This window comes from Erpetoichthys calabaricus, chromosome 4 (genome assembly GCF_900747795.2).
Source record: "Erpetoichthys calabaricus chromosome 4, fErpCal1.3, whole genome shotgun sequence".
Classification (NCBI taxonomy): domain Eukaryota; kingdom Metazoa; phylum Chordata; class Cladistia; order Polypteriformes; family Polypteridae; genus Erpetoichthys; species Erpetoichthys calabaricus.
Window position 1 is genome coordinate 84,613,883 of NC_041397.2, and position 26,245 is coordinate 84,640,127.

Consider the following 26,245-nt stretch of genomic DNA (forward strand, 5'->3'; position numbering starts at 1 on the left):
TTAAGTATGAATTGAAACAGTTTGATTCAGTAGCTTGTGTTAAGATTGTATCGGAATGGTCCAAGTCATGTTTCTTTGTTGATGTGTGTGTTAAATGAAGAGAAAGAGAACATAAATTAAACAAAGCTGCCTTATTTCAGATTTGACCTTACAGAGAAAACTGGCTGTCTTGCCAATTTATTTGCTTTTATGCATCTTTAATCTTACCCTTGCCTTATTTCCTCTTGAATGTGAAATACAGAAAAATAATAATGTTATTTTCAAGGAAAGCACTGGTTCATCCCAAAATTACACTCACAAAGTAGAGATTCTACCTCTTGAAAAAGAAAAGGGAAGAACTGAGTTAGCAGTTTATTGCATGATAAAGGATGATGGCAGACCCTTGTAAACTCTATTTGTTATTGAATCTCAGAAGCCAGCAATTCACATTCTTGTCAGAGTTTAATTAAATTTTCTTATTACTTATTTAAAAAATATATTGAATTTTTAACCTTTGTATTTTTTACACATCAAATGGTTTATTAAAGTAAAAGTTTAGCAAATCGGCATAGATGAAATCTCAATATACAGAATTTTAAAAAAACAGTCATAGTAAGTGCATTTACTTTTTAAGTTCTGATCTGGATCAAATGGCATCAGTAGAATTTCATATGAATAAAGTTAAAAGTGTAAACACTCGTGATCAAAACTTCTTGTTTGTCAGGTAGTACTGCATATGTGTAGGTCAGCATCCTGATGCAGATAGCAAAATAAAAATGTATAGAAAATAATAAAGTATGCCCTAAAATTCTTTTTTTTATTTTACACTCCTTTTGGGGGAAAAAATCTATTATTAATTATTTAAGTAAAGCTTATTTTAAATATGCCTGATTATTAATCTGTAAGTGTAAGATAGGGTAAATAAACGAAGTACACAAAATCTGTTAATTGATACAAAGCCTAACTGTTCATCCAGTTTGCACTTGTCAGTGACTTGCCCATCTTAAAAACCCAATTCTCCAAGTTTTTATTTTCTCCTAGTCTACATCTCTGACTACTTACTTATGTCCAAATCAGGGTTCAAATGGCCACTGGCAAGAAATACCCTCTAAATATCACCCTCAGGTTACTTCTGAAAGAATCCATGTCATTATTTACAGGGTCACAAACAACTTTTGAAAATTCTTGTTTTACCTTCACTCTTAAATTACAATTCATAAGTAAAGGAACAGGTACTTCTAGTAACACCCAGCCTTCCTGTCCTCAGAATAGTCCAGTAGTGCTCTTGAATTAATTTATTTTTGGCACACCATTTAAACAAGTAGGGCATACTGCCCCTTGGTAGTCCAAATTTTACAGGCATTTTGTAATTGTTCTCTACTGTCAGACAATATTTTCATTAATGGGCACATACCTCATGACACTCCACTGATATTTTCAAGGCCAAGCATTCTGTTACAGATGTATACAAGGGGTGATCAAAATATTTGAGCCTGAACCAGAACGATATTCAACTTGGCACATTTTATGGCCAAAGATTAACATTTATGCACTTAAATATATGAATTACCAGAATTTCAGATTTAATGAATGTCTTTTTGCAAAACTAAGTCAACATGGATGCTGAATAATGATTTAGTATTGTGCTGCTGTTTAATTTGCAATTTAACATAGCAGTAATTCTTCAGAGATTAATTCTTACCTAATCAGTGTTTACCAGGACCAGTCAAGAGGTGGGGTGTAGAATTCTATCTTGGCTGTATACACCTTTAAAATGCCCCAGTGTCTGACCTGTAACATTGAGAACAGAAGAAAATGATGCGATCATGTAAGGAATCATCATGGAGAACCAAACAGGAAAGGTACATTGCATTCCAGACACCATAGGGATTAATTAAAGTTTTAGTGGGTCATGAACAATTAAATGTTTTCAAGCCAAGAACAATGACTCCTGATATAAAGCACTGGCCCATTCCAGCGCACCAAGAAGGATCTCTAGCTATATGAATTTAGAGTAAGAGAAATTTAATAAGTGTCTTATAACTGGTAATGAAACTTGAATGCATCACTATGTCAGAGTCCAGACAACAATTGGAACAATGCAATCATGATGATTCTCTGGGACTAAAGAAATGCAAGGCCTAAGCCAGTAACAGGTTGATCATGTGTGTTGTTTTTTTTTTAATTGCATTGGGCATGTATGCCAAATTAATCACGTTTCTGTAGGCTCACATAAGTCAGTACTTGCTGACTATACCCTTCTTCCTTCTCTTTAAGGCCTTCACTCACACTGAACAGGTTGCCAGGACTGCTCTGCAAAACTGTTCCCCCAAGTTCTCCCAACTTGGTTCCTACATGACTACCACCTGTTCCACAATCCATAGGTTATCTCAATCCCCCCCCAAACCCCTCTTGGGACATGTTGTGATAATAGCGAAACCGTCAAGTCAACTACACAAGATGAGTGTTTGGTCAATCAAGGCAATTTGTTGTACTGGAGAGGCATAAAAAAATCTTTGAACGTCTGACAAGCTATATTACTTAAACTTGTTTATTTTTTACTGTTTTTAATAGTTCATGCTCAAAAAGTATTGTGATAAAGTTTTGAGACTGCACAAACAAAACCGTTAGCACTAGAATCCCTGAAGCCTACGAAAAAATCGTAATGCCGGGCCACTTAAATCCCCTCACACCTCTTCATCAGAGTCTTTGTTTTGGAAATGTGTCAATCAGCACAAGCGGCCTGCTATCATGTAAGGAATCATCATGGAGAACCAAACAGGAAAGTTACATTGCATTCCAGACACCATAGGGATTAATTAACGCAGCTGACGTTCTTCCAGCTGAAGGCTGTGTTATTTATCTGGGTGTGTAGTGTTTGGAATTGTATAGGGTAAATAATATATCTTTATTTGGAATAAATACATTTCTTGTGTCTTACAACAGTCTGGATAAATGTAGGATGACTGGAAATGTGAGGCAAGAAATGTTGAATACATAATTAAAAAAACTTTTTTTCATGTTATAGTAATGATGACAGAATGCTGATGTGAAGACTGAAGTCCAAATTTCAAATAAACACTTTCACGAAAGGTATAACAAAACAAGTGCACATTTATTCAAGAATATAACCAAAGAAAAACAAACCATTCAATTTACATGTTGCTGTCAATGAGTAAAAGCCCAAGCCCAAATATCAATCGACAAAGTCGACATGCCTGCTTGGCTGGTGCACAGGTAAGAGCTGCTGCCTCGTAATAAAGAGTTTGCGGGTTTGAGTCCAGACTTTCCCCGTTTTGAATAGTGAGCTGCTATTATTATTATTACTATAATATAATAAAAACATACATTTGATTTGAGTCTGTAACACCGGTGTAAATTTTTGCTACCTGTAAAAGATATCCAGTAATGGGATATAAGCAGACACACAAAAGCTTCTCGGTATGCTTTTGTCATTTTAATTTTTTGTTATTCAGTTTTATTCTTGAATAAAATCACTTGTTTTGTTATACCTTTGCGAAAGTGTTTTTTTTTTTTTATTTACCAGTAAGCACTTGAATGGCATCAAATCTGTCTCTGGCGTACATGCACATACTCATCCATGTGTGAAAACATCATTATTTGAAAACTCTGTCATTTGAACATATTTTTAATTTGATCTTGCCCAATCTCCACGTTATGGTGCATGGTACTGATAATGCAGGCAGACGTCTTCTTTTTGGACACATACACTGTCAGCATGGCACTGCCAGATCTAAACACTAATGTGGAGAATTGCACTAAAGTGACTGCAGATGGAAGTTCCTGTCCCACTTTTTTTATGGTGCCAAGCAGAGTTAGGCTGTGGTGCAGCAGTCTATTAGCCAGCGGAAGTGATGTGAAGAAGTTGTCTGTTGTTACAGTTCTGCCTTTGTCCAGAAACAGCTCCATAAGCTGTATGACCACAGTCCTGGAAAGTCTTTCTCCCGTGTGACGGGAGATCTTTTACTAAATAAGGAGTGGCATTGCACATGTTCTTTGTCTTCAAAACTGCCTCAACCCAAAACTTTATGCCAGATTTGTCAGGCTTGGTTGAGATGTATTGCAAGAAAGGACAACGGACCTTGGTTGGAAACAGTTGCTCATCAACAGTAATATATTGCCCTGGGTTGTAGCTCAACACACAGTTCTCAACAAAACGTTGCCAGGTGTCTGACATTGCAGCAAATCTGTCATTTTTCACACATTTTGCACAGGTGTGTCTTCGTTGTCAAAAGCACAAATGCCGCATGATAGTCTGATAGCAGTCATGGGGCATTGTGTCTTTGATTGCCGGTACAACAAATAGTTCTGACCAGGCATCAACCACAGCACCAACTGTGGTCCTCTCTGCTCTTGTGAAAAGAATGGCGATAAACGCCATCAACTCAGAGAGGGAGAAGCAAGTTCGTTGCACCATGTGAACGTGACTGAAAATAATAGTAAGTAAACTGTATTGTCATTCATACCATACAACAGTACAACAACGGATGCATAGCTGAGCAAAATTGCGTTTCTCCAGGCTCAATGTGCAGACATAAACGACAGGTGCATAAAAGAAAGGTGCACGCAAGACAACATACAGACATTACAAACATTTCACTTCTTACACAGAAAGTAGGTAAGACAGCGTAAGACAGCACAAGGCAGCACAGTACAAACAATAAAAAGAAAAGATATATATAAATGTAAGCCAGTCAGTGGGTGAAATATAATATGAAAGGAAATATTTACACTGGGTTTTACAGACTCAAATCAAATATATGTTTTTATTATATATACTCATATGTATGTATGTACAGTGCATCCGGAAAGTATTCACAGCGCATCACTTTTTCCACATTTTGTTATGTTACAACCTTATTCCAAAATGGATTAAATTCATTTTTTTCCTCGGAATTGTACACACAACACCCCATAATGACAACATGAAAAAGGTTTACTTGAGGTTTTTGCAAATTTATTAAAAATAAAAAAATTGAGAAAGCACGTGTACATAAGTATTCACAGCCTTTGCCGTGAAGCTCGAAATTGAGCTCAGGTGCATCCTGTTTCCCCTGTATGCACTGATGCACTGTATGTATGTATATGTGTGTGTGTATGTATGTGTGTGTGTGTGTGTATATATATATATATATATATATATATATATATATATAATATAATATAAATACATACATACATTCAAAATCCTAAACCTAAAGGTGCAACGATTTTATGTCACGTTTTTTGTCACACTTTAAATCGGGCTTATTTTAAAACCTACATATATATGTTTCGTATCATTCTTTTCAGAATTTATCGAACTTTAATGTTGTGTTGTTAGATTTCCAGATTCTAATTCCGTTTTTAAATTATAAAGTAAAAACTATCAAGAATTCTTGTCCCGTGAGACAAGACTTTGTGCCAAATGATTTAACCACGCCCAGGGCCAGAAATAATAATAATTCATTACATTTGTATAGCGCTTTTCTCAGTACTCAAAGCGCTATCCACACAGGGAGGAACCGAGAAGCGAACCCACAATCTTCCACAGTCTCCTTACTGCAAAGCAGCAGCACTACCACTGCGCCACCTGTGAGGACAAAGAAATAAAAGACAAAGAGTTGGACAACTGCTGTACAGGCTTTTAAATGTTCAAAGCGCCGTGCGAGATGCAGATCATGTGGCACAGTAGCAGCAGCAAGCCAGCAGCTAATCGAGCAAAGAGGAGGTAAGAAAAAACTGTATTTGTTTCCCATTGTATCACCAATTAAGAGGGGGTGCGAGTAGCAAAGACGCGAAGTGACTGGCGCATAGCGCAGGCCCGGGGGGTTGGCCAGTGAAGCGACAAGGGGGAACCCCCTAGTAATAATAATAATAATAATAGCCGCTCACTACTCAAAACAGGGAAAGTCCAGACTCAAATTCGCAACCTCTTTATTATGAGGCAGCAGTTCTTACCTCTGCACCAACCAAGGTATGTTGATGTTTGGGCTTGGGTGAATTGAATGATTTGCTTTTCTTTGGTTATTTTCTTGAATAAAAGTGCACTTGTTTTGTTATACCTTTTGTGAAAGTGTTTATTTGATATTTGGACTTCAGTCTTGACAGAGTCTTATACACTTCATATCAGCATTTTGTCATTTTTACTATCAAATGAAAAGGTTTCTGTTTTAGTTATGTGTTTAATATTTCTTGCCTCACTTTTCCTGTCATCCTACATTTACCCACACCATTGTAGATGCGGAACACATGAAATGTATGTATTCCAAATAACGATATATAATTTACTCTATAGAACACCAGGCAGCTCACACCCAAATAAAGAGACTTGAGTTGGGAGAACTTCAGCTGTGTCAGTGGGGGATGGGATAACAAGCTGCTTGTGTTGATTGACACATTTGCAAAACAAAGACCCTGATGAAGAGGTGTGAAGGAATTTAAGGTGGCCCAGCATTACTACTTTTTTTGTAGGCTTCAAGGATTCTAGATTTGGAATTTCTCAGGGTGAATACAAGTTGCACTGGAGTGTAAACATAAGCTGAATTCTGGAGCATTTAATGTAATCTGGATTCAATCATAGTGTAAATCCAACCATTGCAAGTGGCTTATAATTATCCTGTCATTTCATATACAGTGCATCTCCGGAAGTATGTGAACTCCTTGTGCACTTGTAGATTCTCTTAGTTTTACCATGAAAGTGTTATTTAATCAGGACCAGTCTTTCTTTTCTGATGTAATAGGCGTGCAACTACCAATTCCATATTTTGATTTAGAGGAAATTGTGTATAGTCGAAAAACACAATTAAAGAGAATTAGAGTAGGAGCAAAAATAAGTGAAACCTTAAAGAATTAATTTGGATGGGGACTGGTCAGTTTGGCCATCAGTCCTTTGTCAGGTAAATGATTCACAAATGAAGACCATTTAACATGATAGCAACCTTACCTAGAAGCTGGACACCTGTGCAAAATATCATTAAGATGCACAAGAAAACAAAATAAATCTGGTAAAAGCCAACTCAAATATATCCAGAGGGCTGCAGACCTCCCTGTTTGCATTTTAGGTAGCTATGCATGCTTTTAACAGTAATAGAGTGAAGAATCTGTGGATTCTTAAACAGAATGTCATGTCACCAGTCAGGCAGCTAAAGCTGTGCTGAAAGTTATGTCCAAAAACATTCAAGCAAATTGACCAGAAAATAGATTAGAACAAAGAAGATTTTGGATTAGCCAAATCGAAGTCCTAGCTTAAATCCAGTTGAGATGCTGTGGCAGGATCTGGAGATGGCAGTTAATGCCAGACGCCCTGCAAACCAGAATACTATTATGCGGAGTAGTGGCATTTACTCAGCGTTATTGCTGTAGATGTAAACGCCCCAAGGTATTGACCTAAAGGGTTTTACGTAATTTTACACGCATGAAATCTGAGTTGTTTTATTTTTCCTTTAATAACTTGTTAAATAAACAGAGAACATATGTAATTGTGTTCTTGTTAGTGTCCTTTATTTGGAATGTCTTTACTATGAATAAAGGTTTAGATAAATATTTTGCAAGTTTATTTTAATATTTTGCACAAGAATAATAAATGATCTTCCTGTATGGTTCACATACTTTCAAACAGCACTGTACTTATTGTCATCTTTTCATCTGTACTACGAAGACACAAAAAGAATCATCTCAAAGAAAATTTCACAATCAGAATTTCGCTCTTTACCAATTTTGATCTTTCTGGCAATAGAGCAAACTGCATTGGATCAAGGAGCTCAGACGCCACCCCCAAGCCCTTTTTCTGTCCAAGCTTTCAGTAGGGGTGCTACTGCTTCTGGTGCCCAAGGATTTGATTATGGAATTGCAAGTAAAAAAGGTGAGCTCTTTTAGTAGCCAAGATGCTGTCACATTGCACAGCTTACTAGGTTCCGTTTATAGGTGAAGTATGACGTTTTGCGAGTCCAAACACATCAGTAACATTGACATATTAGCACAGCATGAGCAGATTGTATTGGCCCTTTGGTATTTGTTCAGTTTTTGTTATCTGCTTTTTTTTTTTGGATGACTGATGTTCCATTCAACCTTTTAATGCTTACCCATTTGCTTTACTGGGGTCTTTTAGCTGAAAATTGGGTAAATGCACCTTAGCAACAAAATGCTAATCAGGTTTGCTTCACAGCTCTTCTTATTATTAGTTTGATGTTTGTCATTGTCTGTTTCATCAATACTATTTTTAAAAGTTACAGTAGTACTAGGGTGTTGTACCGTGTTAGCCATTATGAATGTAGAGAAAAGCCAAGCAAAATGACACCTTTTATTGGTTAACTAAAAAGATTGCAATATGCAAGCTTTCAAGGCAACTCAGGCCCCTTCTTCAGGCAAGATGTAATCATTACATCTTGCCTGAAGAAGGGGCCTGAGTTGCCTCGAAAGCTTCCATATTGTAATCTTTTTAGTTAGTCAATGAAAGGTGTCATTTTGTGGCTTTTCTCTAAAAGTTACAGTGAAAAATAGAAAGTGTAGTGTCTGCTTATGTGGATAGATGGTAAATTTGTATAAAGGAAAAACAGGCAAGTACGAATACGGCATTTAAATTGTATGATTTGAAGTTTCTTAAGAATACTATTGAATTCTATACACTTTATTTTCCAGCATATAACATGTATACATTATGTTGGAGATATATGTATATATAAAAATGTATGTATATATATTTATCCAACATAATAAGAATGCCCTCTATTTGTATTTTCAGGTGTGTTTTGTTTGCTTTTTTATCTTTTAGAATGCACTAGAATATTTTGCATGGGAACATATTTCTTTGGCCTTATACAACAGGCCTGGGGTAGTAATGTTTATAACAAAAAAAAAAAAAGAAAGTTAAAGATATTTTGACACTTCATTATAAATACTTCAAATAGTTAGGTGCCACCAGATACAATGTTTGTATGCTCATATAATTCAAAAAGCATGTTAATCAGATTTAGCAATTAAAAATATATTTATACAGTGGTGAAATATTGATTCCATGTCTACTGGCACACATAATAAGATGAGGAAGGTTTAATTTTAGTCACCAATTAAGGGGATTAGTTTAATTTTAAATGTATCGTGGAGTAAAGATAGTGAAATTAATAACATTACTTCTATAAAGGAAAATTAGGCTATGGTCACAATTGTCTGGCTTGGCTGGTTCATTCAAGCTAGTTATTTAGAGGTTATAAGGAAAAGACTATAAATATTTTACAGGTATATTTGTAGGTGTCGCTTTTGGCCAATCTTATTAAAATAGTCATCTAAATAATTAAACATGGAGGAAAAAAAGCTAAAATATGAAGTTAAATATACTGTCAAACAACTTTTTATTTGAACTATGAAGCAATTAATATGAATATGCTTTTGCTAACTCTTAGCAGCATGTGTTTCTTTTTGTAAGTAATCTTTTAAAAGTTACTTTTTTTTCTTAACTGCAGTCTGCATGAAGTATGTGTCATTAAAATATTTGCCTTTGCATGGCCAAGAATGATCTTTAAAGCTCTTGAATTCATTATCCACAATTCCATCTAAAGCAGCAACTTGTGACATTTAGTGTTGGAGGTATTATTGATTTAGAAGTGACTGTGACTTTAATAACTTATTTTTTACTTTACCTTCGTTTAACAAACATTTGGTCTTAGCTAGCATGAACAATTGTTCCACATGAACAACTTCTGAAGAAGCCTCTCAGAGAGAAGCTCCCCAATAAGTAGTTTGTTGTAGTGACCAATTCTCCCATCCCCACCTCCTTTGTAAATGAACATTAATTTATTTTGCTTGCTAAAGCTGTTACTTGGAATCTTTGTATTTTAGTAAGTGTATAATCTAGTGATACTATAGATGGTAATGATAATAGAATTAATATACCTGCATGTTCATCATAAATCAACACTTGCATCAGAATATCCCATTTCTATTCTGTTGCCTGTTGGCTAGTAAAATTTCTAGTTTTTCCATGTCTTCCTTATTACAGGTGACCAGTTGAGTTCCATTCTGAATTCCATTCAGTCTCGGCCTTTCCTCCCAGCTCCTTCCGTTTTTGAGCAAGCTGCCAAATCTCCCTGTTCCCTTGTCCACAGCCCATTTGTTTTTGGACAGTCCCCTTCTTTCCAGCAACCAGTACAACAGCTTCCGAGTAAGTCTTGTCTGTCTATGCACCTGGGCACAGATTTATTTATCTGGGGGTAAAATTTTTTTAGACATTTGTAAGCATATGTGCACACCTCAAAGTGTGTGCCTATGTTTGAAGACACCTACATTTGCTTACACTGTATCTTCATTAGCTGCTTGCTTATGCTATGTGTACATTGTGTGTGTGTGTGTGTGTGTGTGTGTGTGTGTGTGTGTGTATATATATATATATATATATATATATATATATATATATATATATATATATATATATATATATATAATATTTATTTATCTATTTGTATATTCAGTCATACGAAAAAGTTTGGGAACCCCTCCTAATTCTTTGGATTTTTGTGTAACATTGGCTGAGCTTTCAAAGTAGCAACTTCCTTTTAATATATGACATGCCTTATGGAAACAGTGGTATTTCAGCAGTAACATTAAATTTATTGGATTAACAGAAAATATACAATATGCATCATAACTAAGTTAGACAGGTGCATAAATTTGGGCACCCCAACAGAGATATTCCATCAATACTTAGTTGAGCCTCCTTTTGCAAATATAACAGCCTCTAGACGCCTCCTATAGCCTTTGATGAGTGTCTGGATTCTGGATGGAGGTATTTTTGTCCATTCTTCCATATAAGATCTCTCCAGTTCAGTTAAATTCGATGGCTGCCGAGCATGGACAGCCTGCTTCAAATCATCCCATAGATTGTCGATGATATTCAAGTCAGGGGACTGTGATGGCCATTCTAGAACATTGTACTTCTCCCTCTGCATGAATGCCTTTGTAGATTTCGAACTGTGTTTTGGGTCATTGTCTTGTTGGAACTTTGTGACTGATGCTTGAACATTATCCTGAAGAATTTGTTGATACTGGGTTGAATTCATCCGACCCTCGACTTTAACAAGGGCCCCAGTCCCTGAACTAGCTACACAGCCCTACAGCATGATGGAACCTCCACCAAATTTGACAGTAGATACCAGGTGTTTTTCTTGGAATGCGGTGTTCTTCTTTCGCCATGCAAAGCGCTTTTTGTTATGACCAAATAACTCAATTTTTGTCTCATCAGTCCAAAGCACTTTGTTCCAAAATGAATCTGGCTTGTCTAAATGAGCATTTGCATACAACAAGTGACTCTGTTTGTGGCGTGAGTATAGAAAGGGCTTCTTTCACATCACCCTGCCATACAGATGTTCTTTGTACAAATTGCGCTGAATTCTAGAACGATGTACAGATACACCATCTCAGCAAGATGTTCTTGCAGGTCTTTGCAGGTGATCTGTGGGTTGTCTGTTACCATTCTCACAATCCTGCGCATATGCTGCTCCTGTATTTTTCTTGGCCTGCCAGACCTGGGTTTAACAGCAACTGTACCTGTGACCTTCCATTTCCTGATTACATTTCTTACAGTTGAAACTAACAGTTTAAACCTCTGAGATAGCTTTTTGTATCCTTCCCCTAAACCATGATACCGAACAATCTTTGTTTTCAGATCTTTTGAGAGTTGCTTTGAGGATCCCATGCTGTTACTCTTCAGAGGAGAGTCAAAGGGAAGCACAACTTGCAATTGACCACCTTAAATACCTTTTCTCATGAGTGGACACACCTGTCTATGAAGTTCAAAGCTTATCGAGCTAATCCAACCAATTTGGTGTTGCGAGTAATCAGTACTGAGCAGTTACATGCATACAAATGTGCAAAAGTACAAGGGTACCCAAAATTTTGCACAGCCAGTTTTTCACATTTGATTTAATTTCATACAACTAAATACAGCTTCACTAAAAATGTTTGTCCGGAAAACACCCCAGTACTCCGATGTTACTAGGAAATGAAAGACATACCACTGTTTATCCTTTTTGTTCAAAGTAGAGTAAATTATTATGCAGGCTGATTTATTCATATGACTGTATATATATATATATATATATATATATATATATATATATATATATATATATATATATATATGAAAGAGATACAACATGTTTTCCCGTCTACCACCTTTTTTGCCTTGTCATGCCCTTCAGCATGAAGTGTTTGAAATGCCCATTATTGTTAGTTTTTTATGTTTTGTCTTTACTGTTTTAGTTAACATTGATATTCTTTTCCTCTTTTCTTTCCGGAGGAACCATTGATAAAAAAATGTACATTTTAGATTTTATTTTACTTTATATAAAAAAAAAAAAAAGGTGTGTGTGTGTTTATGTATGTGTGTGTTTATGTATGTGTGTGTGTGTGTGTGTGTGTGTATATGTGTGTGTGTGTATATGTATGTATGTGTGTGTCTGTGTGTGTGTATGTGTATGTGTGCGTGTGTATGTATATATATGTGTGTGTGTGTGTGTGTGTATATGTGTATGTATGTGTATATTTGCGTATGTGTATATTTATGTGTATGTATGTATGTATGTATGTATGTATGTATGTATGTATGTATGTGTGTATACATAACACACACATGGATACACATACATATTGCCAAAGTACTTTTGGAATATCTTCATATTTTATGGTGTGGAAAGTGATATATTCACATTGTGCAGAGTTTTACATGAAAATGCAGTTGTTTGTTGGTAAACGTATTTAGGAAATTTTTAAATGAAACGAAATTGTTTCTGTAACTTATATATTCACTCATCTTATTGACTGGTGGAGGCAGCTTTCACTGCAGTAACAGCTTTTAAGTCTTTCTGGTAAATGTCTGCCTGGTCTGCACACATTGCAGAGGTTATTATTGTTTATTCTCTTTTGTACATTTTCTAATGCCTTCTTTGAATTAGATTTCTAGACAAGAGGTTTTTATTGTATTTCCTTGCAGTTGTGTCCTCACTTTTGGCATGTGTGCCATTGACATGATTTTCACATAAGTTGAAATAAAGGTCCTTTGGCAGTCATCACTTCAGTATGGGAATGTCTTTCTAGTAGGCAATCATATGCTACTAACCCTGGATGTGTTCTCATTTACCACTGATTTTTTAAATTTAATATCTTAATTTATATACACACAGACACACACACATATTTATAAAGTTATAGTACAGTATTGCACATCCAGACAAGGATATAGTGTGACAATTTATACATTTAATATGAGAAGTTGTAGGTGCAGAACAGTATGCAAGCAACAATAGGAGCAAAATTGTCAAAATCAAGCTAAATCATTCATATTCACCAGTCTTTTGAAGGGTGCTTTATATAAATATAGGTTTGACACAAAGTCAAGCTCACACTTAAAATGAAAATGTCCAAAGAAAATCCACTGCACCAAACACAAAAATCCGTAAATCGCTCTTGTATGACACACTCAATTTATAGTGAGTTCTCTTACCAGTGTATCATTACATAATGCACTTTAATAGCAGCAGAGAATTTAGTATGTAAAGAAGAGAAGCTAAGCGTAATTTTTACTTCAAATGTATAGATATTGATTAAGCCTAATCAGTTAAGCCCTTTAGTTTTCACTGATGAGACAATGAACAGTTGATGGAACTTATGGAAGTCTGATGGAACTGTGAACAGGTTTTTTCTTAGACCTCTTTTATTGGGATATTTGAGCTAAATTTCACTCATATGGTCTCGGGGGGTCATTATTCTTTTTAGTACTTTGAACCATATTATTTTTTCCTAATAAAAACTTGTTTTGTAGCAGTTTAACCACTCATTGCTAAAATCATTACCATGCATTTTTTCATCAGGTAATATCGCTACATCTATTACATTTCCATCTATTAGCATGATTTACTAAAGAAGTTAAATCTTGATCCAAGGGAATTATCTCATTTCCGTCCCATCTTTATTTCTTAAGGTGTTAGAAAATGCTGTTGCTTTGCAGCTTAATTCTTATTTAGACTTTAAAAAGCCATATGAAATTTTTCATTGTGGCACTTGATACTTTCATATTACTGAACTGATCAAGGTCATTAACACTAGAATCCCTGAAGCGTACAAAAAAGGTCATAATCCCAGGCCACCTTAAATTCCTTCGCACCTCTCCTTTAGCGTCTTTTGTTTTGCAGATGTGTCGATCAACACAAGCAGCCTGCAATCCCCAACCCCCCAAATACCGCCGCTCAAGTGAGACAAGAAGTTCTCTCAGCTCAAGTCTGTTTATCTGGATGTGAGGTGCCTGGAGTTTTATAGGGTCAATAATATATCGTTATTTGGAATGTTCCATGTCTACAACAGTCTGGGTAAATGTAAGATGACAAAAATTGCGAGGCAAGATATGTTGAACACATAGCTAAAACAAAAACTTTTTTCATGTTATAGTACTAATAAGAAAATTTTGGCATGAAGTGTATAATGTGTGAAGACTAAAGTCCAAATATCAAATTAACACATTCACAAAATGTATAAATATAACAAAACAAGTGTGCTTTTATTCAAGAATATAACCAAAGAAAAAGAAATCTGGTTAGGGTACAATGCTGACACAACTGGCTGGTGCAGAGGTAAGAAGTGCTGACTCATAATCAAGTGGTTGCTGGTTTGATTCCGGGGCCTTCCTAGATTTACCGTTTTGAGTTGTGAGCTGCTCTTATTGTTACTGTTATATAATAAAAACATACATTTGATTTAAGTCTTTACAAGTACCATACATTTACACCGGCTGTTAAAGGTTAGCATCGTTTTTTTTTTTTAATTCAGTTTTATTTTTTGTCATGTTCATGATCCGCCCCGATCTGACACTGCTGTTTTCAGATGAAGACGTGTTATAACAGAGGTGAAAAATCTGTCTTCGCACATTATAAACTTCATGTCAGAAATTTTGTCATTAGTACTATAACATGAAAAAAGTTTGTTTTAGCTATGTGTTCAACATTTCTTGCCTCGCATTTCCTGTCATCCTACATTTACCCAGATTATTGTAGACACGGAATGATATATTTATCCTATACAACTCCAGGCACCTCACACCCAGATAAACAGACTTGAGCTGGGAGAACTAAAGCTGCATCGGTGGGAGGGGTGGGATAGCAGGTTGCTTGCTGCTTGTGCTGATCGTCACATTTTCAAAGCAGAAGAAGCTAATAGGGAGGTGCAAAGGAATTTAAGGTGGCCCAGGATTACAACTTTTTTCATACGCTTCATGGATTCTAGTGTTAATGATCTCTGTATGGCAGTAGATATAGGGTCACACATAGTCTTCTCATTTTACTTGATTTAACTGGATCCCTTCGACACAATTGATTATTATGTTTATTGTATTATTTAAATGATATTGGAATATCTGGTGTTGTATTAAAGTGGTTCACTACCTTTCTTACTAGACATAAAGAATGAATGAAATACTCAGTACACAGTCCAGTCTTATTTTTGATATATTTGCTGCCTCTGGGTAAACTTCTCCGATAGTTGTTCATTACAGTGCAAATGATATGCAGATTTATCTCCAGACTGCTCATTGAATTTGTAAAACTTCATTCTCCTATTTCAGATCATTGTTACAAAAATATGATGCAGAGAAATTAGTGTGTGCCTCCTGCATTACCCAGGTTTTGTTCTTTTTACACTTTCTGCCAGATAATCTGAGAATACAATTCATGATTTGTGTCCTTGTTCAGTATATAAAAGTATTACTGCTGTTGCTCCTATTTACCTTCAAGAACTATTTACTTTTCAGAAGTCTACTTGTTCCCCCAGGTCAGGATCCTTTAACTTTTTGGTTGCCCCATGAGTGAAGTTGTTTAGTAAGGGTGATCATGTTTTTTCCATGTAGGTCTGCAGTTTTGAACCAGTGTACCAGTTTGTGCAAACCTCTAAAAACCTGGCAATGTTTAAGCATAATTTAAAGGTATAACTTTTAAAAAGTGTTCTATACTGTGCTAAATAGTGTGTGATACTATGCTTCTGATGTGACAGTACTGACTTTGTCCTTTAGCATTAAATGGAAGGTATTTAATGAAGAAGATGGAAGCAAATCTATACAAAGAGTATTCAATATAACCCACAGAAGTAATAAAATTATTTAACAAATGACTTCAGTTAGGAAAGTAAATATGTGGTTAAAAGAAACCCAGTATTTGTTTATGACTCTGACTTCACAGTCCTGCTCATAGCAGTAAAATGTAAGATCTCCCCACGTGGCTCTATATTGGTATAAAAAGCAAATTGCACAAAATGAACAAAAGCAGCTATGTCATTGAAATTTCAGGGGGAAAACATTTAAACTAATGTGGTTAATTTAGACATACACTCGTTCTGAAGTTCCTTTGGCTGAATAGATTCTCCATTCTTTGATACTATGTTAAAGAACAATTAACAACAGGATGCAACCACACTGAAGCATTTGTACTCATTCTCCACTGCATATGTTTTAGCAATCTAGACGAGAACAGGCCATTCAGCCCAACTAAGCACCCCAGTCATATCCACTTAATTCTTATTATAAAAAAAAAAAAAAGGTCAAACATAGTTTTGAAACTTCCTAAAGTCCTATTGTATAGCTCACTACTTGATAGCATATTCCAAGTACCTGTGCTTCTCTGTATAAAGACAAACTTGCTAATGTTTATACGAAATTTACCCTTAATAAGTTTCCAACTGTGTTGCCATGTTCTAGAAGAACTCACTTTAAAATAAGGCTCGATTCACTGTACTAATTTCCTTCATAATTTTAAACACCTCATTCATGTCTCCTCTTAATCTTCTTTTGCTTAAACTAAAAAGACTTAGAATCGGTCTAGACGCTCTTCTCTGGACTTTTTCTAGTGCTGCTATGTTCTTTTTGTAGCCTGGAGACCAAAACTGTACACAGTACTCCAGACAAAGCCTCACAAGTGCATTATAAAGCTTGAGAATAACTGCATTTTAGCAGTCTGACGCATGTCATTTGCTGTCAGGCGTGTGCTGTTAGATTTTTATGTTTTAAAACTATTTAATTGGCTACACTAGGCTTGCTGTAGTGACAATTTCACATTATCACGTCTTCCTACAGATTATATTAAAGCCATCTGAAGTCTGATATAGTTAACTGTTCTAGAATGTTCGCTTTTCCACTCTGCTCCTGCCTTTTGACTTGAAATGAGCAATGCTTATTTCAGATGCGGTTCAGATGTGCTGTAGGATTCATTGCTGCACTCCCACCAAGTTTTTGATTTCCTTTACTCATGAGAATAAAAAAAAAAAGTTCTTCTTCACACTAATATTAGTGTGTCTTCTGCTCAGGTATGTAAGTGTGTAATGCATCACCATACTTTAGCAGAGTGATAGACCAGTCCACCTACAATGCAAATAAAACACTATGACTCAAATTATTCCTCACTTCAAACTGAAAGTCATGTCATTATGCATAGCCTAGCGAACATTGCATTTATTTATCTGCATCATGTAACACTGAGTTATAATTCAGCTTACTGGGATGACAGCAATTCCTCCTCTTCCACAGAGCCTGTAACCGCATGTTTCCTGTTCAAATGTTTGTGCATCTCCATTCTTCTGTCATGCCATGCGAGGTCAGACCTACACATTTTGCAGCTCACAGCCTTTATTTTTCTGCATTCAGAGTAAAGTGTTTTCAAACTCTGGAAGTCTTAGGTCATGCTGTCTTTTCTGCCACTTGCTTAGCATCTGCCTTTTTTTAAAATGTGTTCAGAACTGAAGAAAGAAGTGTTGCAATTGCACAGCACAACATACTCAGCCTAATGAAGTAATCAACTAATCGATTAAAGTGATCGTTGCCAACATTTTTAGTAATCGATTATTATCAATAATGTTAATTAGTTGCTGCAGGCGTAGCTAAATAATATCATATGCTCCACTTCACCCATACCCTTTTCATGCTTCCTCACAGAATTCCAGCTTGTTAATAAAACGTGACCTCTCTTTTCTGAACCCATGCTAAGACTTTTCAGTAAAACTCCCGTTCTTGCCGTGTGTTGCTCAATCTTATCCTTAATAATTCCTATCATTAATTTTCTTGTGATGCACATTAAGCTTACTGGCTGTGGTAAAAATAAGGCAATAGACAAGAAAAATGAACAAAATAAAAGAAGCTCATCTTTACAGATTGGATTTCACAACTGAACTGAACGAAAAGGATGAGTCTGTTCTGTAAATATGGTGGATAGGAGGAAGAGGTAGCGTTAGGGCGGCCAGAACAGGAACTGATGTGACAGTAAGGTGAATTCTGGGTACTGGAGGTGATGATGTCAGGGTTGGCCAGAATTAATGTTACAGGGTGGTTCGGTAGTGATGTCACTAAGAGGCAGAGCCTTTGGCACAGGGAAACAAGAGGATATGTTGCGAGTGCCAACCCCCGTCTGGCTGACAAATAACACTATTTGAGCCTGTAAACTGTCCCCCATGCGCACATATATAACATGTGCCCCCCACCCCCCCTTGGCTCAGGTAAGACAGCCCAAACCGAGAGGTTGTGAACCCAAAAAAGAGCATCAGCGTTGGCCTGAGAGAACCCTGGCGATAAAAGACAGAAAACTTACAAGGTTGGAAGTCCAAAAACATGTGGGTTAGACTCCTTGTGCACTGCCATCCACTGCAGAGCTGCATGCTCAGTGCCGAGGGTAAACTCAGTGCCTAAGAGGTAGTACCTCAGTTGTGTTACTGCCTATTTGAGCGCCAAGGCCTCCCGTTCCACCACCGCATACCTGGTTTCCCAGTCCAGCAGTTGCTGGCTCAGGAATATGATGGGGTGTTCGACACCGTCAGCACTTTGGCTCAGCATGGCACAGAGTCCTGTGTCCGAAGTATTGGTCTGGAAAATAAAAGGCAGAGAAAAGTTAGGAGCTGTTAGAACAGATGCTGACATAATGGGCTGCTTTAGGTCCTGAAATGCCGCGTCAGCTAACTATCCCATACCACATTGTTCTTTGTTAAATCTGTCAAGGGTGCCACTCACTCGGAGAACCGTGGTTCAAACTGGTAGTAGTACCAGGCCAAACCAAGAAAGGCTTGGACCTGCTGCTTGGTTTTTGGACAGGGCCACTTCAATATGGCCTCTATCTACTTTGGAACACTGTGGTTAACCATACCACCACCCACCAGGTAGCCTAAATACTTGGCCTGGCGCAATTCAAAGAAACATTTCTTTGTAAAGCCGGACTTTGTATCAATACTAAGTGTCTGGAGCACAGCCTGAACTTGCTTTAGTTGTTTCTTCCCTGTGTTGGAATAGATGACAACGTCATCCAGGTAGGTGGCACTGTAGGAATTGTGGGACTGTAGCAGTTTATCCACCAGACACTGGATGGTGGCAGGTACTCCGTGCAATCCATATGGACGAACCTAATATTGCCTGTGTCCACTAGGGGTGCTAAATGTTGTCTTGGCCTTTACGGAGTCCGTTAAAGGAACTTGCCAGTACGCCTTTGTCATGTCAGGAGTGGTCAAGTACTTTGCCTTTCCAAGTCGCTCAAGGAGGTTGTCCACTGATGGCATTGGTAAGAGTAAAATTGCGAGACTTGATTAATGCGACAGAAGTCGTTGCAGAATTTCCAACTTCCATCGGGCTTATGCACCAATACGATTGGGCTGGACCAGGGACTATGACTTTCCTCAATTACTCCTAATTCCAGCACGCATTTGATCTCAAGCTCCACTTCAGCCCGTTTTGCCTCCAGGAGGTGGTATGGCCGTTCCCGAATTATTTCCCCTGGGTCTGTTATGATGTCAGGTTTTATCAGCGAGATCTGACCAGGTTTCTCGCTGACCACCTCAGGGAAGGGCAGGATTACTGCCTCGAGCTCCTGTCGTTGTGTTGGTGTCAAATTAGGGATGAAGTTAAGGTCATTTTATAGGCTAAAATGGAACAGGGCTGGCCAGAGTAAGCAGCAGGTTGACGTGATAAATCCTTTCCCTCAATTGATGATTTGGTTGTTTGACCAGATAGTCAACAAGCCCTTTTTGCTGCTTAACTTCGTATGGGCACTGCCTTAGAGTGTGAGGTAGGCACAAGTACCATGACACAGTCTCCAGGGTGGAACTCCCGAAGTACTGTCCCATGATCATAACATCGGGCCTGCGCTGCTTGAGCCTTTTCCATATTCTCTTTTAATATTGACCTAGTTTTTAAGAATCTATCTCATAATTGCGTGATATACTCCAGAATGTTAGTGGACAGGAGGGCTTCTTCCTACCATCCTTGTTTTAGAATGTCCAGTATTCCTCTGGGTTGTCTCCCATATAGTAACTCAAAAGGGGAGAACCGCGAGGAGGCTTGAAGCACTTCTAGATGAGCAAAAAGTATGAGGGGGAGGAGCTGGTCCCAGTTCCTTCTGTCCTCGCTGACCACCTTGCGTAACATTTGTTTTTCGAGTTTGATTAAACCTCTCAATGAGACCATCAGTTTAAGGATGGCATACTGCGGTCTTTAAGTGTTTGATTTTGAGAAGCTTGGCAACTTTCCTGAACGTTTCCGAGGTGAAAGGTGTCCCTTGGTCTATCAGGACTTCTTTAGGGATGCCGACTTGCACAAAGACCCCAACGAGTTCCTGTGTGATAGTTTTGGAATTGGCTACTCTGAGGGGAATAGCCTCGGGATAACAAGTAGCATAATCAACAAGGACTAGAATATATTTATGTTCTCTAGCAGAGGGATTAAGGGGTCCTACAGTGTCGACCCCTATACATTCAAAGGGAATTTCAGTTAGGGGAAGGGTAACCAATGGCGCACGGTCCTTTTTAGGAATCTGACGTAACTGACACTCTGGACATGAAACACAGAAACATTGACCTCCTCATGTATTCTTGGCCAATAAAATCAGAGTTTGATTCTTTGCAGTTTTTTTGACTCCCAGATAGACGCCTAGCAGGTGGGTATGTGCAAGTTCACAGATCTGCCGCCAGAAGGTCCGTAGTACAAGCAATAATGACCTCACATCCCCCTCATGTTCAGTTACTCGATATAACATTTTCTATAACAAAGTGGGGCCCGGATGACTTGGGATGTAAGGTACGTTGACCGTTTACTGAAACCACTACTTTCTTGGCAAACTTAAGGGAATAATCATTCCATTGTTCCCATGTAACACTAGAATTACCAGAGTCTGCAAAAAAACTCGTAGATCCAGCCCACCTTAAAATCGTTCTCGCTTCTCCGCCAGCGTCTTTTGTCTTCTAAATGTGCTGATTAAGTTTTTCCAGCTCATGCCTTGTTTTATTTATCTGGGAGTGACTGAACTGCTGGAGTTTTAGAGTGGAAATAATAGATTGCTATTTGGAACGCACGCATTTCATGTGTGTTCCGTTTCTACAGTAATCTGTGTAAACACATTTTTAAAACAGAAACGTTTTTCATATTTTAGTAGTAAATGACAAAATGTAGGCATAAACTATATAATGTATGAAGCCTGAAGTCCAAAGATCAAGTAAACACTTTCACAAAAGGTTCAAGGAAGAGACAGCAGTTTCAGTGGCATAACGGTAAGACTTGCTGACTTGTAATCAAGAGTCCCCGGTTCGATCCCCACTCACTCTTATATTTGTCGTTTTCAGTAGTGAGCTTCTCTTTTGGTTAATATTATACAGTACACATACATTTGGTTTGCATCTGTAACACACGGAGTGCATTTATAGGACTTGTAAAAGTTAACGTTTTTTTTAACTTTTATTCTCTCTAAATCACGATCACGATACATACTACCGCCCCCCACCCCCACCCAGGGATCTGACGCTGTTATTTTTCATTTGAAATGGAATAACTGGAGATGTGAGTGGTGTTTTGAGACAATGGAACTGTACATTCTCTCATTTGGAAGGATTAAAGCTGACACACAAACGCTGGTGAATCTGCCTCCTTTGTATCTCACCGTCACTTGATTTTTTTTTATTTAGTTTAATTGAGTGTTCCAGCTCATGCTGAATTAGTGTGCACCTTATGGTGTATGATGTCAAAAAAAAAAAAAAAAAAAACAGACGTAGGTATATATGATACTTGGAATTATTCGTTTTATGACTTGTATAGTACATTTCGGAAAACTTTGTGGCACAGATGCAACATTATTCATATTCATTCGCATAACATCTTGCGGTTTGTAATCAGTGACTGCATGTTTTTTTTCCCCGATCTTGCCAGTCCCCACATGTTGCTGTATGCTGTTTCTTTTGTACTCCAGGACATGCAGAGGATAGAATCGTACAGAGCAGTAACTTCCACGCTATATGCAATCATCAGATTCAAATGTTAACTGTTCACACACACGCAAGGATCGTCTTTCCTACATTTACAATGTGTGTACGCTTCTCCCTATGCTGTGGTTTCTATTACACACCTGAAAGAAAGAGGCAATATATGTGAAATCATCATCGCACTAATGTAATATTATTTGAAAACGAACAGCATCAGATCGGGTGTGGATTTATGCTGGCGCTATTACTGAAAGAAAAAAAAGATCAACAGCACTGAATAAGCTGACGTGCTCTAACATCCCATACACACATACACTTGGTTTGCGTCTGTACTTGTGCTGTTACGTAGAGTCAGATCGCAGGGATGTTAGAGCGCATGAGCTTATTCAGTGCAGCAGGATCAACGCACATGTTGATCTTTTTTTTCTTCCAGTACATCTGCCTTCCCTGTTTATTTATATATCTAGTGAATTTTCTGCCTGTCTGTCTCTCTATTACACAGTGCTCTGTCTGTCTGTGTGTTTTTGGATCTTAAAAATAACAGTTGTAAGGACACTTGTTCATGTTAATTGCAGTCTCAATTGTTAAAAAATATTTTAATAGGAGCATCCCACATGAAAATATAGCGATCTCATTAACTGACAGTGCATACCAATTTATACATTTTATGTCCGTTTGAGGTTAAAAAGAAAAAAAAAATAAAACTTTCTCCTCTACGGGGAATCAAACTCGGATCTCTGAGGGACAGTACGCCTGCTGCGCTCTGAGACAGCGAATCTTACCGTTACGCTGTGGAAGCTGTTGTATTGTTCCTGAACCTTTTGTGAAAGTATTTATTTGATGTTTGGACTTAATACTTCACACATTCTATAGTTCATGCCTACATTTTGTAACATTTATTACTAATATATGAAAAAGTTTCTGTTTTAACAATGTGTTTACACAGATTACTGTAGAAACGGAACACACATGAAATGCATGTGTTCTAAATAACAATCTATTATTTCCACTCTAAAACTCCACTTCACTCCCAGATAATCAATCAAGGCATGAGCTGGGAGAAGTTTGTGCACGTTCTAAGTCGGTGGGGGGATGGAATAGCCGGCTGCTTGCAGCTTGTTTTTATCGGCACATTTAGAGGACAAAGGCCGCTGCTGGAGAGGTGTGAATGGTTTTAAGGTGGGCCGGATCTTCAAGTTTTTTTCGTAGACTCTGGTAATTCTAGTGTTAAAGGAGGCAGGCATTTGCCTAAATTGAAATTGTAGGGTGTTAAGGGGAACAGGACTACATCAGTGCGTGGAGCACCTGTCTGTGACATTGATGGCCCAGACGTCAGGGAATCTGGCATCTTCACCACAACTTCCGCTGCCTCAAACTGGATAGATATGACTCTTTGTTGGAAATATTGCTGCTGGCGTTTATGAGAGTGGTGACTTCATGACAGTTTACCACTTCCACTCCTGTCCAAGGAAAAGATAAGGGGTTAGCCATATCACAATATCTTTTTCCTCCGGTCCCCTCGCATCCTGGAACATTGCCGAATTGAGAGCACTGTCACTTGTCTGGAGGCTTTGCCGTCTGCTCCATTTGGTGATGGTTGGGCTTGAGAGTAGGGACACGTTCTGTCATGTTTTGACAAAAGGACTGCTTGGTCATCCCGGATTGTGAAGCCGCCTGATGTTGTTCTGTGACCTCAGTGAGGTCTTTCCTACTTTAAAAGGACTGTCCCTGAACCGGTTGGGCGAGATATTCAGATAGGGTGTTCAATAGGAAATAACGGGCGACATGTTCGACTACCTGTCATGCATTGTTCTTATCTGGCCTTAGCCATTTCCTGGTCCTGCCCCATAGGGTGCACGCTTGGGAGCTGGTTGGCCGCTCTGGGTTGAACCTCCAGTCAAAACACAGCCTTGTCTGCTGGTCCGGGGCTCCCCCACCTCAAAGGTCTCTGAGAAAACATATCAAGCTTCTTGCATCTCCCCTTTCCAGTTGGTCGGATATTGTACCTGGTCCTTTCAAACAGCAACATGTGCCTCATGCTCGGCGATCTGGGTCTCTCTCAGGTCCTGCTCCTGGGACATCTTGGAGCGAAAATCCTGCCGACTACGCCAATGTGGTAAAAAAAAAAGGCAGTAGACAAGAAAAAGGTTTGGGGATGGCCACCCTGTATACTGAAAAATCAGATAAAATAAAATAAGCATGTCTTTACAGATCAGAGTTCACAACTGAACAGATCTAACAGGATGAGTCTGTTCTATAAATATGGTGGATAGGAGGAAGAGGTGGAGTTAGGGCAGCCTGAACAGGAACTGGTATGGCAGGAAGGTGAATTATGGGTACCAGAAGTGATGTTGATGTTAGTGAGTGGTTCAGTAGTGATGTCACTGAGACGCAGAGGAAACAAGAGGATCAGTTGCGATGCCAGCCCCCGGTCTTGTCTGCTAAATAACACTATTTGAGCCTGTAAACCATCATCCATGTGCACGTGTGTGACATGGCCTATAGTTTCTTGGATCTGCCCAGTCACCCTTTTTATATAATGGGGCAATATTTGCCATTTTCCAGTCCTTCAGAATCTCCCCAGTGTGCAGTGACTTTCTAAAAATATGTGTCAAGGGTTTATATATGTACTCGGTAGCCTTCTTAAAGACTTGAGGTAATCATTATGTGGTCCTGGTGATTTGTTTGATTTCAGCCTATTTAATCTAAAAAGTACTTCTCCTTATACAATTTCTAAATTGTGCAGTACATCCTTAGTAGTCCCTTTTATTTCTTTGAGGTTATCTACTTCCTCACTTGTGAAGATCTCAGAAAAATGCGAGTTTAGAGAATCCACTATTTTTTCCCCTTTTTCACCTTTACTATTCCTGATGCACTTCATCTCCTCCTTGACTGTTCTTTTATTACTAAAATAATGAAAGAATCCCTTTGGGTTATCTTTTGCCTTTCTGCTATATTCCACTCTGTCTTTTAGCCGCCTCTATATCTTTCTTAATGATTGCCCTCATGTTTTCGTATGCCTTACGATTCAGATTGGAGTTATTAGTCTTATATGTCTTATACAGCTGTATATTCCTTTGTAGCTTGTTTTTTAACACTTTATTAAACCATTGCAGAGTATTTTTAAATTTCCTTCTAATTCCAAATGTAGGTAGGTACCTATCCTGCATTACATGTAAAATATTAAGCCTGTTCCACTACCCCTCTGCTGTCCAATGTTTAAAAGCTTATCCCAGTCTATCCTCCTTAGACTTTGGTAAAACAAATTTTGTGCAGATGCAACAAAGTTAAACCTAACAGTTTTAGTGTTTGTATCCACACTCTTTCAAAACACACTGAGAACTGTATTATATTATGGTTACTTGATGCAAGTGTTCAGTCACCTCTACACCCTCAGTTCTATCCTGATTATTACAGAACTAGCAAAATACCCGCGCTTCGCAGCGGAGAAGTAGTGTGTTAAAGAGGTTATGAAAAAGTAAAGGAAACATTTTAAAAATAACGTAACATGATTGTCAATGTAATTGTGTTGTCATTGTTATGAGTGTTGCTGTCATATATATATATATATACATACATACAGTGGTGTGAAAAACTATTTGCCCCCTTCCTGATTTCTTATTCTTTTGCATGTTTGTCACACAAAATGTTTCTGATCATCAAACACATTTAACCATTAGTCAAATATAACACAAGTAAACACGAAATGCAGTTTGTAAATGGTGGTTTTTATTATTTAGGGAGAAAAAAAATCCAAACCTACATGGCCCTGTGTGGAAAAGTAATTGCCCCCTGAACCTAATAACTGGTTGGGCCACCCTTAGCAGCAATGACTGCAATCAAGCGTTTGCAATAACTTGCAATGAGTCTTTTACAGCGCTCTGGAGGAATTTTGGTCCACTCATCTTTGCAAAATTGTTGTAATTCAGCTTTATTTGAGGGTTTTCTAGCATGAACTGCCTTTTTAAGGTCATGCCATAGCATCTCAATTGGATTCAGGTCAGGACTTTGACTA

The 26,245-nt window shown here is 37.8% G+C and overlaps 1 protein-coding gene across 1 annotated transcript in view; it reads left to right on the top strand.

The window, feature by feature from the left end:
• Window positions 1-26,245, top strand: part of mycbp2 (MYC binding protein 2) — a 412,376-nt gene that overhangs the window by 268,991 nt on the left and 117,140 nt on the right. The window contains 1 exon segment of the mRNA XM_051926880.1: window positions 7,718-7,843. Coding sequence (XP_051782840.1) covers window positions 7,718-7,843 — 126 coding nt within the window.